General features: G+C 38.8%; 1 protein-coding gene across 2 annotated transcripts in view; it reads right to left on the minus strand.

The window, feature by feature from the left end:
- PLA2R1 (phospholipase A2 receptor 1) overlaps positions 1–16,724 on the minus strand; it is an 81,933-nt gene that overhangs the window by 19,692 nt on the left and 45,517 nt on the right. For both annotated transcript variants that reach the window (XM_045032542.1, XM_045032541.1), the window contains 10 exons: positions 16,205–16,317; positions 12,495–12,664; positions 11,551–11,753; positions 11,029–11,174; positions 9,937–10,021; positions 9,063–9,195; positions 8,370–8,405; positions 7,358–7,515; positions 1,912–1,976; positions 1,278–1,381 (listed from right to left, as the gene is read on the minus strand). In XM_045032542.1, coding sequence (XP_044888477.1) covers positions 1,278–1,381; positions 1,912–1,976; positions 7,358–7,515; positions 8,370–8,405; positions 9,063–9,195; positions 9,937–10,021; positions 11,029–11,174; positions 11,551–11,753; positions 12,495–12,664; positions 16,205–16,317 — 1,213 coding nt within the window. The remainder of the gene's footprint in view (positions 1–1,277; positions 1,382–1,911; positions 1,977–7,357; positions 7,516–8,369; positions 8,406–9,062; positions 9,196–9,936; positions 10,022–11,028; positions 11,175–11,550; positions 11,754–12,494; positions 12,665–16,204; positions 16,318–16,724) is intronic.

A 16,724-nucleotide genomic window follows, 5' to 3' on the forward strand; every position in this document is an offset into this window, starting at 1 on the left:
ATTTAATTTAATAAAAAAACCCAAAAGCTGTGACTCTTAAGTTACCAAATGACACAGGAGCTGGGGCATTAAGAAAAACATCCAATATCACAAGATTCATGATAAAATTGTTAGTTGGCAACACTATAATTTTGATAACAGTAGCAAAAATATAGATCCAGCCAATGATGTAAGGAGCTGACAAGGGAATAACAAAACATTGTACCAACAATCCTTAAGCAAATTGGCTAAAGGACCAAAACCAAGCTAGAGCAGTGAGTTAGTAAAGTTTTGTGTTGGAATAAATACAGTTTACAAAAATATTAAAAACCATTACTAAATCAATCCAGCTCATTTGGGATGAACAACTGGCTGAAAACTGGTAGTGCATTAGCTTTACTGTTGTGCAAGAAAAATTTCTAATATGCACCGAGGATTCATTGTATAATTGGATTATTTATAATTTTGATATTAAAAATTTGGAACTTTAAATATTTGTTTTAGATGCTTTGAGTCAGTCTCTGGGAATATTTTCAGGTTATTTTGCTATTGCTTTGTTCCAAATAAGAGTGTCACTATCTAGAGCAGGGATGGATAAACTTTTTGGCCCACACCTGGGTGGGAAAATTGTATGCAGGGCCATGAATGTAGGGTAGTGGACTGGGGTGCAGGAGGGAGTGCAGGATATGGGAGGGGGTGCAGTGTGCAGGAAGGGGCTCAGGGAGAGGTTGGAGTGCAGGAGGGGGTGCGGTGTTTAGGAGTGGGCTCAGGGCAGGGTGTTGGGGTGCAGGAGGGGTATGGCAGAGGGCTCAACATAGGGGGTTAGGGGGCTCAGGCCTGTGGCTACCACCCCCAAAGTTCCCATTGGCTTCCCATTCCTAGCCAATGGGAGCTGCGGGGGGCAGTGTCTGTCGGTGAGTGCAGCACATGGAGCCCTCTGCCCTGCCCCCCCCCGCCCCGCAGGGGCCACAAGGATGTGATGCTGGCTGCTTCTGGGAGTGGCGTGGGGTCATGGCAGGCAAGGAGGTGGCCTTAGCCTCGCTGCGCCACAGGGCTGGCAATCCTGCGGCCTGGACTGAAAACCCTGATGGGCTGGATCTGGCCTGTGGGCTGTAGTTTGCCCTCCCCGATCTAGAGTTCACTTACTGAAAAAAAATAATTAGATTGTGGGTTATTTTGCATGTTCTAGAGAAATATAAACCTCAATCTAATTTAGCAATAAAATGTGCAATAACCCCTTCAGGCCCATAAAATGATTAGTTTTGGATTAATGCAGCAAAGGGAAATGTAATATTGACCTGTCTGTGATGAAATGAAGCCACACCTTTCACCTTGTGTGCGCACAGATCTTTCTTTTCCTTCATTCCAGTTCTCATATACTAATGGTGACCCATCTCTCCACCTGCATAGAAACATTAAACATTTAGTCCATATAAAACGCCTGCATCTGTAATTTTCACTCCTTGCATCTGAAGAAGTGGGTTTTTTACCCAAGAAAGCTTATGCCCAAATAAAACTGTTAGTCTTTAAGGTGTCACTGGACTCCTTGTTGTTTTTATTAAACATTTAGTGACATTCTCTTCTTTTTTCCACCCCTCAAATTGCCACTACATTAATAAATGCCACCAAACAAATAGAGGATAGAAAATGTCCCTTAATTAGCTCACAAAAAAACCCTATTCACATTGTTGTGTTATATCCATTATAGCCCTGTCAGTAGAAATACTGTTAAAATGGGAGAAAAAACAGTAATAAATTCTGAATTACAGCCCACCCCCAATGACCTAAGTGGATCCTTGACACCCCATGCAGTCATAAAACAGGGTCTTATTTTGACAAACTGAAGGGCAACTTGTAAACAAGATCTTTCAATTAAAAAAAAAAAGACAAAACAAAATTAAAATCCCAGGCACACACTTAATACATTCTTACCGAAATCCATCACTAGATACTTCAGAGTGCAATCCAATCCACCAGCGTATGTCACTTTTTGATAGCTGTAAGAATTTTTTTTTTACCAGTGTTTAATTACATATAGTTCTCCTAGTAAAGCAGAAACAAACACCTAAGGCCCAGTCCTGCTCCCACCAAGGTCAACGGGAGCAACATCAAGTCCAAATACTGTTTGCCTTAATTTTTTGTGAGTGGGCCCATCGACTTCACTGAGACTGTTCATGCAAGGGCAGCAAGATTTGGCCCTGAGTTTGCACTTGGATCTCCAATTTACAGAGGATAAGTTGCCAATTTTAGGGGTTTATAGCTTGTCTGTAAAACTGTGCTGTGGCCTGAAATTGCTATGCGGGTAATTTATTTAACTTATAAAATGCAAACATTCCCTTTGAGTATTAAAATAATGTTAAACAGTCATTAAAGTTTGCAAATTGGTTATGTCACATTTTAATGGCTTTATTATTACTAATATTATTACAGCGCTACATTACAGATTTCAGAGTGAGTGAGGTGTTCTTTTTAATCCAGAGAACAGATACAATACACACAGCAACAATGTAAGCTTCTACTCACTGCCCTGCCAACATGTCTCTCCCCGAACTGTGGGTGGGGACCACTTCTGGGATGACATGATTGTCGAGTGTTTATAGATAAGGCTACATTTTAGTCACAGGTATTTTTAGTAAAAGTCATGGACAGGTCATGGGCAGTAAACAAAAATTCACAGTCTGTGACCTGTCCATGACTTGTACTATATATCCCTAACTAAAAGTTTCTCATGCCTGATTGTGATCAGTGGAAGGACCACATTAAATCCATTCAAAAGTTTTACAATTTTAATGATAGTTGCCCATGCTCCTGCTACCACTAAGTCAATGGCAAAACTTCCAAATGACTCTGAAGAGAACAGGATTAAGTCCTGTGTTTCATGTAGAAGCTACTATAGCTCAAGAACACTTGGCTATACTGGGCTTTAAAAGTAGTTGGAGCTCCAGTGTAGACAAGACTCTGATGGCCAGAACGGTTTTTATAACTGAGGTGTAACTAAACCAGTTACAGGAATAGTTCTGCTGCCTGGAGCCTTGGCCACACTGCAGCTCCAGCTGGTTTTAACAATTTGATGTTTCCCCAGTGCAGACAAGGCCTGACTGGCAATTACTACCTGATCCTCCAACGAGCTGAGTGCCTCTTGTGAGATGCTGAGCAATCTTGACTCCTGCTTAAGTAAATATGAACTGAGGGCACTCAATACCACATGGATCATGCTCATAATCTGACATAAAACCAGTGAATTAAATTGAGTTACTCTAGATTATTTATATACATTAAATTTACATGAATAATTTAATTAGACTTGAGAGCAGAATCTGCCTTTTTTTGTAAACACAAAATTGCAAATCTCTTTTTACCTAGATCCTTGAAGGATATACTGGTAAAGTCAGTATGACATGCAACATGACTTTAAAACTTGTCTTATTCTTTTGACAAACCATTAATAAATATCCACTATTTGTTTTTAAAATGAAAAAAAATTATTTTTAAAAATGGTTAAGTAAATGCCTCTTCATATAATCATTTTGATTTACTATTTTCAAAATGATTTTAAGTCAGAAAAATATTTTGCGTTATATATACTTCATGAACAAAATATATATTTTAAATAAAACCAAGTTATAATCTCAACAGAGCATAAACTATAATAAGAAGCAATAGATCTGGTGATTGAAGCATCCGCTGTACAATGTATACAAGGATAAGATGTTCTTTCATTACAATCTATCCCTGTTTAAATCCATTTTCAATATATTTTGCGTGAAAATTCTCACTGTCTACTACAGATGAAAACAGGCTAGTAAGTCATTGAAAGCTTAACGAAATCCTATCGCATTAAGAAACAAACAATCTGCTTAGGTTTTTGTTTTACTTTTTAAGGTAAAAGCAGAGAGGACTTTACACGCTGAAAGTAAAAGTAGACAGTAAACAATTACAGCTTGATATCTTTTTGGCTCAGCAGTGGTTGGTGATCTTTTAAATTAGTGCTGCAGAGTGTAGTATTGCTCTTATTAAGGCATCAGAATCATAGCTATTATGTGTTTTTCTTTATTTTTCTTCCTTCATTCTTTATTACTAATGACATTTAAATGAAAACAGGCTGTTTGTTTCTTGGGAATTCATCTGTTTCTGCAGCTATTTCCTCCATTTAAAATAATAATAATCTGCTTATTACATCACAACGATTGCTATGGAGATTCTGATTTCATATACAAATGAGAATTATGATAATTTAGAAGCAAAAATCCGGTTTTCATACAAATTACCTTAGTAACAAAGCACTCTAATTCAGAAGAAATCGTATGCAGCATTCTAAAGAATGGGAGTTGGGAGTGACACCCTGGAAGGTCTATTCAGAGGAAAAGTTGATCTGTTGTGCAAGGTCTAAAGCAGCCAGCTCTGGATCTGCTTAATGAGTGGGAAGCTTGTGCATTACCGATTCCTGCTCAGCACTGCTGAGAAGTAACTACAGCCCTTCAATTACCTCTTTAGAGATGTATGCTTAAGAAGAGGACTTCAAAGCATTCAGCAGAAATTTCTTACCTGATAATTTCCTGTCTGCTAGCAGCATCTCCCACAATCCTTATACATATGAGTTATTGCCCTGCTGTCTGCAGTTTCTGGGTGAAGTTCAATGCTGCTATAACAACCCCAGCTGGTCAGGTCTCCTTCTCCAGCTTGCCACCACATGATTCATTCCAAGCTGTATAAAAGCCTCATAGAATACGATTAACAACAATAGCTCCAATGCCAACCAGTAAACCATGTATAGGAGGCTAACAGGCCTACAAATTGTAGATATAAAAATTAAATTTTGCGTCTTGGGTAAGAAGCCATCCAAGGAAGGTAGACTTGTGGAAGATGCTGTTATCAGAAAGGAAATTATCGAGTATGAAATTGCCCATTCTGCAGCTCAGTGTTTCTCATGAGATGTATGAGAAATAACAAGCAGTGAACAGAAGTAGGGAGGAATAATAAAGTCAAATGAGATATGGAAAACACCTCCCAAAATTAATTGCCAAAGTGGCATGTAGCATCTTCTGGCCAAAGGAGGCCTCTGAAGAGGATAGAAAATCCACCTTGTAGTATCCAATAGAGGTGTTAACAGAGAACCATGTTGCTGCCCTGTAGATCTCTGCAACGAAAACATAGATTCTTTCTGCTCATGCAGTCATCATAAACCTCAAGAAAGGTGCTTGACTCCACCAGCAACAGATGAACCTGATGTCTTCTATGCCTCTACAATGCATAACCTGATCCATCTGTCCAGGACCCGTTTTAATAGCAAGAGCCCTTGGCACTTTGGATGAAAGGACTTGAACAAGAAGCCCAGTCTTCTTGTTGATTCATTACATTTTATATAGATTCTTAGTGCTTTATGAACCATCCATATTCCCCCACAGCTTTTCTGTAGGAGGCTATGGCGTTGGACAGAATGATGGATCATCTCCTGTGAGACATGAGAAGATGAGTTCACCTTTGGCAAGAAAGATTCTGGGGCCCTTATCAGCACCTTCTCAAAATGGAACACATAATTAGGTTCCTGTTAAAGTTGTCAACTCATCTAGCAGATGGGATAGTGACTGTATGGGGAGGAGAGAGATGGTTTTGGTTTGGAAGCACCGACTGCCACACTCCAATTTTCCCACAAACAGGGGAGCATCTGTGAATTTGGATGAGCACAAGATTTGTTTGGAGTGACTGTCTTGCGGGGTGTAGCCAAATGTGGCACCGTGACTGGGAGATGAGGTCTCATTGCTAGAGTCCTTGGATTTGCTGTTGGGAAGAAGGGGAGCTGTGTAGGAGCCTGCCTCTTTCCCCAAGGAGCTTAGGACGCACTTCGTTATCTGGGGGTCAGGGGTGTATGTGAGAAGGCGGGAATGACATGGTGCCCCTTAAGGGTTTTTTCCTTATGGCTCAGGTCTGTGCTGGGACTTGCCTCCAGAGCTGGCTGACTGGCATTCCCCTTGTCTTGGATTCTCTCCCTGACATGTTCTGCGTATGCACATTGGGCTTTTCTGCATTGGAGTCGCAGCTCCTCAGGGCGGGGAACCCAACATGCCAGTCCAACTCTAAGGCCCTGTGCCCTGGCAGAGCGAGGGTTGGCTGGCTGTGAACAGGTAGGTCATAATTCACCCTCTGGAGAACCTATAACTGCCTCACATATGGGAATACCACTCTGATTAGCCTGGTGAGTTCTGGGCAACTCTGACATGCCTGAAAAGGAGCAGAAAAGTCTAGTAGGGAGGCTGGATCCAGCTGTGACTGAGACCACAACATTGCTCATGGGAATGGGAGGAAGGGAGAGTAAAGGTTGCTCATTACTTCCCAAAAAAATCAATTAAAATTAAAGCTGGAAAAGAAATGCTTGGGAGCAAAGCGAACCACCACTGAACTGCTGAGACAGAAGATATGGATGCAATCCAGAGTAAGGGATGTAACCAGCAAGGACTGTATTACAGAATTGCAATGCCCCCAAAACTGCAGACAGGAGAATAGCCCATACATACCAGAACTGAGAGAGATGCTGAGCTGCAGAAAGTTATATCCATCCCACATTAATGCTGCACATTAATCGGTCCATGTAAATTCTGCTGGTGCACTTTAAAGTAGTGCTGTTTGAAACAGTACTACATTAAAACATATTAGAGAACCTTTAGGGAGCACCAGCAGTCTCTATCAATTAATGTAAAATACCTTAATGCACTTTAGAAGTCACTCCTCCATACAGTGCATTCCCCCACCGTGTAGATAAGCCCTCAATATGTTCTCTAGTATCATTACCCAAAGGCCAGCTACAATTTACTATATGACAAGAGAGCATTGTTGTGCAACTGTATAAGACTAAATCTGGCCTTATGCAACTGCATCCATAGCCCACCTCTGTGAGTGAGCTAGGAACCATGATGGCAAATTTGGACTCAATGAAGCTGCAACAACTCCTATGGCCTGCACAGACACAGAGGGATGAGTGGAACAAAGAGGGAGAAGCTTATGATAAAATAGGTACAGTGCATGCAGTGTGGGAAGCTCCTTTACATGAACTCAACACTTCCCAAGCACTTCCACAACTTTGGAGTAAGGAGCTGTTTTTTGTTTCTCTTGACACTTACGCAGCAAACTGACCTGTCTCTTGATTGGCTCAGACCACTGCAACTACCACTGCCCCCCTCCCCGCCCAAAAGGTTACTAACATACAGCAGGATGATCCTTTATAATGATAAAGTAAGAGGTAAAGATAATAGTAATAATATAAGCAGAATTGTTTCTAAAATAATATGACTTTCAACTTTTTATAAAAGGCAACTGAAAACCAGAAATTCCAAGAGATGTTATTGGTATTGAAATTTAATTTTGCAAAGGTTTGTCTTGTTACCTGTTTTATTCTACTGTGAATAAATTCTTGTTCACTAGAGGATTGTATTGTGACTATTTCACCACGAAGCCAACCACAGATGAACTCAAAGATGGTCCACTCTGAGGCACTAATATGAAAGAGGTATTCTGCTCCTTGATAGTAAGACCATGGTGGTTCTAAAATAGAAGCAAAAAATTGAAATGTGTAGCTCAAGGTTTAAGACTTCCTTTGGATTCTTACATGGAAAATTCTTTGCAATTAACAAAACATATATCTGAATATACTATATATCACAAGACGAAGATTCCATTATAAAAAACCCTCTCATTAACTTTGATCTATCATATATTACCAACTGACAGAGATACTAAGTCAAATTCTGGCCTGAATCATACCCCATGCAACTCCAATGACATTAGAGGGGCTGCATGGCATATAAGCAAAGGCAGAATTTGGCACATTGATTTTAATGAGTCTCAGAGGATACCAAATTCCTACACCATCTGCTCTTGGCTAGATTCTGATATCTTTAGTTGAGTAGTATCTTACTTGAGTACTCCCACTATGAGTTGGGGCTTGTCTTCACTATGGGGGTAAGTTGACCTAAGCTATGCTACTCCAGCTATGTGAATAACGTAGCTGGAGTCGACATAGCTTAGGTCGACTTACCCCAGTGTCTTCACTGCGCTACATCGATGGGAGACACTCTCTGGTCGACTTCCTTTACTCTTCACAGAGAGCCGGCATACCGGGGTTGACTGGAGAGCACTCTGCCATCGATTTAGCAGGTCTAGTGAAGACCCGCTAACTCGATGCCTGCTGCATCAACTGCAGCAGTGTTGATCTCCCTGAGTGAAGATCAGCCCTAAGAGTGGCAAAATTGGGCCTTATAGAAGCAATGAGCTCAATAATTCTTACAACGTTACTTAATGGGAGTTTAACATATTAATTATTTTAACTCAGAGCTTAAATATATAATTCCACATAATAGCTTTTCAAGATGTGAAAACTAAAATGTCCTTTTTCATACCATTTATGTACCACTGTGGACTCTTTGGCTTAACACCTGTAAAGAAATAATAATTAAGAAACAATAATTTCACACACCAATCATACAGTAAAATTTAACAAAAAAAATTATATTACTTCTTTTGTTGGTCAGGTAGAAAATTCAAGAGGGAATAAAATAAATATTGGGCACATAGTTTTTAAACTAACATGACACTTTTCAGCAACAAGGTAAGGCACTTGTTCTAGATTTTCAGCTGAACATTCATCACCACATACTGCTCATCAATATAGGTCATTTCTAAACTATGTGCACATTGAAGGCCATTCAGCAAATGGAACACCAATCTCAATCCAAAATCTAAGGGTACTACAGTCCTGCTTTCATTCTATGCAGCAGAACACCCATTGACATCAACACAGTTCTGGCATGGAATAAGAGAATTCTATAACCCATAACATTTCCCCTGTCTCTTCAGCTCAGTGGTTTGAGCATTGGCCTGCTAAACCCAGGGTTGTGAGTTTAATCCTTGAGGGGGCCATTTAGGGATCTGGAGCAAAAATCTGCCTGGGGATTGGTCCTGCTTTGAGCAGGGGATTAGACTAGATGACCTCCTGAGGTCCCTTTCAACTCTGATATTCTATGATTCATTATAACATAATGACTAATTATAAGTAGCATACATAAATTAAAATATAGCTTAATTACTCTTACCTTTTGGTATTTTGCATATCCATTCACGCTTCCCACTGCAATGCAATGGCAGGATTGTTCTATTTACTTTGTATGCAGCACAATTTCTTGAATCATCTTCAACATATATGCTCTGTAAAAATGCAGATACAACCTGCAAGAGACCAATGCTTTCCTCAGCCCTTACTGAGATTCCCAGATAAGATGTTTAAAAGTTTTAATACAAAATTAAATGTAAGTGTTTTGAAACGTATACGTTGCACCATTAGAAAACTAATAAACTTGGGGTACCTGAAGTATGGTGAAGAACTCTTAAAATGGGGTCCACAGTTACTCTCTTCCTGGGCCCTATTCAGTACTCCTTGCTCATTTTCAAACCCTTTTTCATATAGCTAACTGAGTAGCGTAACTTTTTGCCATTCCTGACAGGGGCTGCCTCATGTCTAATGTCATTTTTCCTCTGTGTTCAAAGTATTGCATGATTTGCATTTTGTATTTATGTTCTGCACTTATTTTCATCGTTAGTATAGAGAGTGCTTTTGCTGTAGTATGTTTCTGGATACAATTCTAATGATTATATTTTTTACTGGGAGTCTCTTCATGCCCTTGAAACACTTTAGTACTTTTGAATGCCATGTAGCATTTCAAATAATATTCCCACACTGTGTGCGCCAAAGTCAAAACTTGCCACCATTTAAGATGTGGCACAAGAGATGTGACTAGATCTGTTAATTCGAAAGCAGATTACGGTTAGTGAAGTGGATGCGTGTGAAGGAAGAGTCTGTTTTGTCTGGCCACGCAGTTTGGCTATTTGGAAGGTTTATTTTTAAATTGTGGTCTCATGCTCAGAAATAATTTAATAGGTCTTTAGAATATATAGCAAATGAGTATTTACAGGAGTTCCATCAGACCATTCCCATGTTCCTCCAGACAAAGGGTTTCTTTTATTAAATCCAATCCAGAATTGTCTTTCTTCAGCCCTGTGACAGACAAAAAAGAAAACAGCTGAAGAACATTGCTGATATGTTTGTCTTGTCTAGCTTCATAAAGCATTTTAAAATGTATAAATAGCCTGCAAATAGCAAATTCTGGTAATTGAGATATGTCAAACTGTGATGTATTTATTAGAGTTCTTATGAATGTTCTGCAGAGTTGCTGGCATCAATAAAATAATTTCTGTTTCTCTGATTAAAAAAATACTAAGTTACCTATTTAAAGATGGCAATGTAAAAAATATTGGGTCAGATGGCGAAGCCCCTTTTCCCACTGGTGAGAAGTTACTCATGTGGTTACAATGACTTCAATGAATATTCACAGAGTAAACTATTGATAAGGATCTGGGCCACACGGAGCACATCTTGACATAAAAAATATAGCAAATTGTCAGGACTTTCACCATCAAAATGCACAATCTCTAGCCACTTATGATAGAGGAGTAATTCATTTGGTTTAATAGGCTGTTTCAGTAGCTGGGAGCTAGCAACAACAGAAAGACACAATCACATGCATTAAGATTATTAGGACAACACTGAGTAAAATCTCCTGGGTATGCATTGCTCAATAAAATGCCATCTGACCACATCTTATGCTTTTTCAATGTATTTTGTTATTGAAAGATTCCAAATCTAGGGCCTGCTCTTACTCTCATTCAAATCAATGGACGTCAATGGGAGCAGCAACAGACCCTTTAAAAATCATTAGGATTAATAAACAGACCACCTTATCATGAGCATGATGAAAAATAGTGGACTATGGTAAGACTTGTTCCAGCCCTACCACAAATAAAGCTGGTCTTTAAAAGGAATTACATTAGAATTTTGCTATTGTGCTTCTTTTGGAAGAACAAATTCATTTGCAACTTCACTTCAGTCAGCGAGGGAGATTTAAATCAATTATTGGCCACTGTTGATGAGGATGTAGATGCACAGAGAGTTCTGTTTGTTAAAAAAATCTTTGGTGATATTAAATTTTATAAATACATGTTTACCGATCAAACATTTTGTTTAAAAACGTGTTCAAAAAATCCTCTTCATACACATGGGTAAAGCTGGCAAGATGTGCTCCAAGATCTTGGCATAATGCTTCTGCTTCATCCCATGTTCTTTTCATCAGGACTTTCTCATTGTGAAATACCTGCATATAAAATAAGAACCACCACAAATTTAAGAACAAAACTGATTTTGGATGGCTTTATATATATACACACACACATATATTTTAAGGAAGTGCAATTTGCCCTTGCAATAAAAGTAATTTTGCCCGGTCTGTTTCTGACACTAATCTTACCTTGGCTTTCATTAACTTTGAAATGCTGTATAAAATGGTACTGATAAGTTTGCAGTCCCAGTCCAATGGAGAAAAGATTAAGTGCAACAAGGAGTCTTGGATTCTTTTAGAAAATTTAGAATTTTAAGTTTAAATGAAGAATTTTCTTTCTTTAAACAATGTTGTTTGGAACAATAGGTAAAATCCTGACACAAATCAAGAGATTTAGGGAACCCTTTTTTACCTTGTAGCAGTTGAGCAGGTTAGATTCTGATTCCCATCCAGGATAACATACATCCAAAGGTTCTTCAAAATTAGGCTCATTTTCTTCATATGATTCAATTTTTTGCTTACACAATGACATAGCTTTGAAGCTTTTACAGTTTTTCACCTCCCAGTAACCAAGAGGCTGCCCTCTGCGAACAACAACACACCCTCCAGAATGGCCTAAGGCAAGGAAAACAAGAGTATTCAGCATCAGAACAAAACATTCGGTGCCCAACCAGGACATAGTTTTATGAATTAGTAATGGCCATCTTTCTATGAGGTGCCGAAAGGTATCAAATTAAATAGATTTAAACCATTTTTCCTAATAAACTCAACATTTAGTGAGACAAGGTGGCTGAGGTAAAATCTTTTATTGGACCGTCCATTAAACGATCACACAACTGTAGATTTTACTCTTCAATCAACGATATGATAGCACTGAGAACTCATTCTGGAGTGAGTATGATTGTGCCATGCCTGAGACTCCATGGATTGGTTGAGACTGGAAATAAGAGGCTACATTATTATAGCCTTTACTCAATCACACAGGGGAGTGGGAAGCCTAATACTGCTGGCTGTGAGGAAATGGGCTGGGAGGAAGCCAACTGTGGGAGGTCCTCTGGCTGTACCTCCCCCCCAAACCTTCATAGCTGGACAGATTACCTGGCTGGGTGCACAGTGGGGAGTATATTGCTCATGGGGATGTGCTGTTATGTGCCATCCCTTCCTCAGGGCAGATTGTAAAATTACAGTCTGATCCAAAGTGAGCCTAATGCTACACATATCTTGGGCAGAGTGAAGGAAGAAAAGTGACGTTGGCTATGTAAAAGGGTGGCAAAAGTAATTCTGGCTCAAGAATACAGTGGGAGATATTAGAATTTAACGAGAAGTTGTCATTTATCACTACAATATATTACTCACTTGGCTGATGCTTGTTCCAGTTTGTATAGCTCACAGGCTGATTCTTCCCCTCTGTAGTTAGCCAGAAGTATTCTCCTGTATTGTTAAGGTCTTGTAGGGCTATCCAAAAATAGGTGTTATCAGTTTCCACCATGCTACGAATCATACTGTTGATAAACGCTTGTTCAAATCTTTAAAAAGGTCAAGATCAAAATCTTGTCAGAATAAGATACCCTAATTCACATTTCAGTGAATAATTCTCATGAAATATTTTGAATAATGCGAAAGAGAGAAATATCCAAAGCCATCTACACTTCCTAATAAATGTCAGTCATGTATTTGCAATACAGGCAGAATTTGGCTATTATCGCATTTGCCCAAATGCTATACAAAACAATCGTTTAAGCTATCTAATTTGCATATAAAGCAATAACCTCAATGCTTATGGTACAATATATGGAAAGAAAATATAACACTCAGAAGGCATTATTGATAAATAATGCAGAGCTCAACAATGAGATTCTTCATATGCATGATGAGGGAGGAGTGGTGCAGAGAAGTTCAAAGGGAGTTACAGAGAGAATATTGAGGGGAAAAAAAGAAAAGACTTGTCACAACAATGTTTTTTCAGGATTTGATTTGGACACTCCAGTGGCACTGAGTAACTAGCGGCACTACACCAATAGCTCTGACACTTGCAGATGAAGATGTTCTGTGGGTGAAGAAGCTTTTTTATATTAATAAATGGTATATTTAATCCTGCTTTTACTACATAAATATAATTTATTGGTATAGCATTATACAAATAAATGCCTTAACTTATCAACATTTAATCAGCTTCCTATAAAATTACATCCAGTGCATTAAGGACCCAATCCTGCAGAGACTTACCTACTCTTAACTTTAGGCACTGTGAGAACTATTGACTTCCATGAGAATGGTCAGAGTGTAAAGGTAAACATGTGCATACATCTTGGTAGGATTTGGGCCTATGTAGCTACTATTCATTAATTTTTTTATTTATGACTTTTTGCTTTTCCTCCATCCCCACAATCCTCCTTCTTAGTAATATGCTCTTTATTGCCAGAGATTATGATAATTTAGGATCTTCTAAGTACCATTAATTCTGGAGAAATGTGTTTGTAGTTGTCACATCAGGACCAAGAACCTAAACAATACATAAAATGCCATGTTTACTACTATTTTCTCAGCTAGTGCAATATGGCAACTGGAAACCAGTGTCTGAAACAATGATAATGTGGAAGTGATGAACAGTTATCACACCTGTGCCTCTAGTGAGGTGCTGGGTATCCTCAATTCCCATTGATGCTAATGAGAGTTGTAGATGCTCAGCAACTGCAGGATCTTTCCTTTCTATTCACAATATGCATTACTTGTCTACTAAGATACTCACTGAGTATTAGGAACAATGTAGGGAATCACTGTCCTAGCAAGAAGAATCTCCATCAACCTATCTTCCAGATTTTTAAATCCATCCCACTGAATTATTCCTCTTGAACCTGACAGTGCTATCTGTCATTTTTTCAACTGAACGGGTTTCTCCTACTTTATTTCTCTATGCCACTAACGTTGGGGGAATCTATTCTTTTCCAAAAGTGAGCAAGCATATATCTGGCTGCTAGAAGTAACTGTGTTATAAATGTGTCTTACTTCCCACCCCATTCAATCACCTCCTTTAGACTGTAACCTAATAGAACAACTATGGATTCTGTGGGTAGCCTAACTTTAGTTATATTGAAAAATTCTATTTATTATTTTTCTACAAAATATTATTATGGTAAGACATTCCCACCATATATGCAGACAGGTCCCTATTCCTCCACATCCAGGATCAAATAGGTTTTATCATTTCTAGTTAACATTTTTCAATTTTGAAAAGATAAATGGCCAGTTGAGAAGAGGTTCACCAAACATGAAGAGGTCTCTTAACGGTAACAAATGCAGGATATGAGTACGCTTTGTTAATATTTGTACAGAAAGTTCATGTGTGTAAATAATGATCAAATAAAAAGGTTAAAAAATAAAGTATTTCCTTATATTTTATGCATATTTGAACATTACTTATTTAGAGCTTGATCCAGCCAGGTGCTGAGGACTCCAGCCCCAATCCAGCAAAGAACTGAAAAATGTGCTTAATTTTAAGCAAGAGTAGTTCTACTAAAGTCAAGCATGTAGTTTATTGCTTTGCTGGAGTGAGGCCAGAGTGCTCAGGATCAAGGCTTTACAGTCGTATCCTGCAAAGTAAACTCAATTTCCACTAAACCAGGTATCTGTCCCTGTGTAATTTACCACCATAGAGTGGTAGCAATTTCATAAAGGGAGCAAAAAAAGGAGACGCAATAGCAGTGACTGGTGACCCACATTTCCAAGAATTCCATGAAACCAGGGCGGGGCGAGTGGGGAACCACCCACGGCGCAAAGCTGCAGGGTCAGAAAAATGGGGCAGAAATGGAGGTGACGTGTAAAGGGGCTCCGGGAAGGAGTGCCACCTCCCATCTGACTCACCTCAGTGGGCTACTCAGCCAGTCTGGGGAGCAACCCAAAAAAAAAAAATCAGGGGCAGGGGGGATGTGACCCAACGTGCCCTCCCCACATCGCCGCTAGGAGGAAAAAATATGATAAAAATGGTAAAAGACACAATTACGTTTGCTGTCCCCGGCTGCTAAAATGCCTAGTTATGGTTCTGTATGAATCAATTCCATGGGTCAAGTTTAGAGGTCAGTTACCCAATTGTATCTTTTGACAGCCTAATAAACTCCTATGTAACTGATCATTTCTATTGCTCTTACAGTAACAGAAAAGAATTGGATACAGGGTTAGAACACGTATGCTGTAAAAGGGTTTCTCCTCAAGCCATTTGTCCTCAGACACCCTAAATGTTTCCTTGGAGCAAAGGTGCTCACAAGCCTTGTTAGCACTGGCAGTTTTTTTCCAACTTTTCCACACAACTAATTCTGGAGAGAATCAAAACTAATGTGTTTGTAGTAAAATAAATCTTGACAAGCTAGGAACCCCTCTTACAATATTTACACCTATGTATCATTGACCAGTAGTGTATCTACACTAATATACTTTATAATTGACTGAAGAGTATCAACTTTTTTTTCCCAGCTCTCACCACTGGCTATATAGAAAGTGGAGCTGATAGAAAATTTTCACAGAAATCAGATTTTGTTTTTGGAAAAAAAAATTGTTTAAATGAAAATGCAATCTTCCATCGATACACCACTTCAATGGAAATTTTTCTCTTTTATTTGTCAAAAAATGAATTCTAAAACCCCAAATGCTTTCAGTTTAAAATGCTGCCCTAGTGCCTCACAGGAGTCTGATCAAGGAGTCCAGCCTATAGAGGAGTATGAGAACTTGAGGGACCTGAAGTATTAACCCCCCACCCCCACCCTGCAGAGTGAAGCACTATGGTGGCATTTCAGAATGGAAGTATTTTGGATTTTGATTTTTTTCAACAAAAACTTGAAATTTTCTGTAGGAACCTGCCCCCACCCACACACAGTCCATCAGCTCAGTAATTGCACTCTACCAAATTTAATCCCAACTCGGGAAGGAAACAATGACAAAATGAACATTTGATTTTAGTCAGTCATTAATCTATGTAGTATTATTTATAAATAGTAACATTTTCTCTATGCTTTTTTAAAGTTAGAATAACATTTGTTACAAATAACTTTACACTGTCTAATAGGATTAACTACCTGTTTGTTACTGTTACAAGTGAAGGAGGACAGTAATAGCCACTGGAAGCATGGTCAAAACTTCGAGGGGTATTGTCGATTTTGTAACAAAATTCACCATGTCTCTCCCATCCCTTAAAAAAAATAAGGGTTATTTATATATCATATATATAATATATATGCACAATTGGTTTGGTTGTTAAGCAAGTGATCTCTCTTTGTACTTTCTATGTAATCATCACTAATTATGTTATCATATATGCCAGTTTCCTTTTCGCTCTGGTGGGGTCCTTGTGACCATACCTGACTGACAGTCTGATGAGCCGGGCTTTCAGTAGCCCTCTGTTTCCTGCTATCATGTGATGAGCTACTCCGTTCATAAACCAGAGTTGTTTTTGATCTACTTTTAAATGAATACAAATACAATACAATACAAGAAAAGGATTACTGAATACATATTGAAATATGGCTGGTGTCACTGACTTTGTTTAAATCCATTAATCATGAAAAATATTACATAAAAAGTTTATTTAATGATCTG

This window comes from Mauremys mutica, chromosome 10 (genome assembly GCF_020497125.1).
Source record: "Mauremys mutica isolate MM-2020 ecotype Southern chromosome 10, ASM2049712v1, whole genome shotgun sequence".
NCBI classification, from domain to species: domain Eukaryota; kingdom Metazoa; phylum Chordata; order Testudines; family Geoemydidae; genus Mauremys; species Mauremys mutica.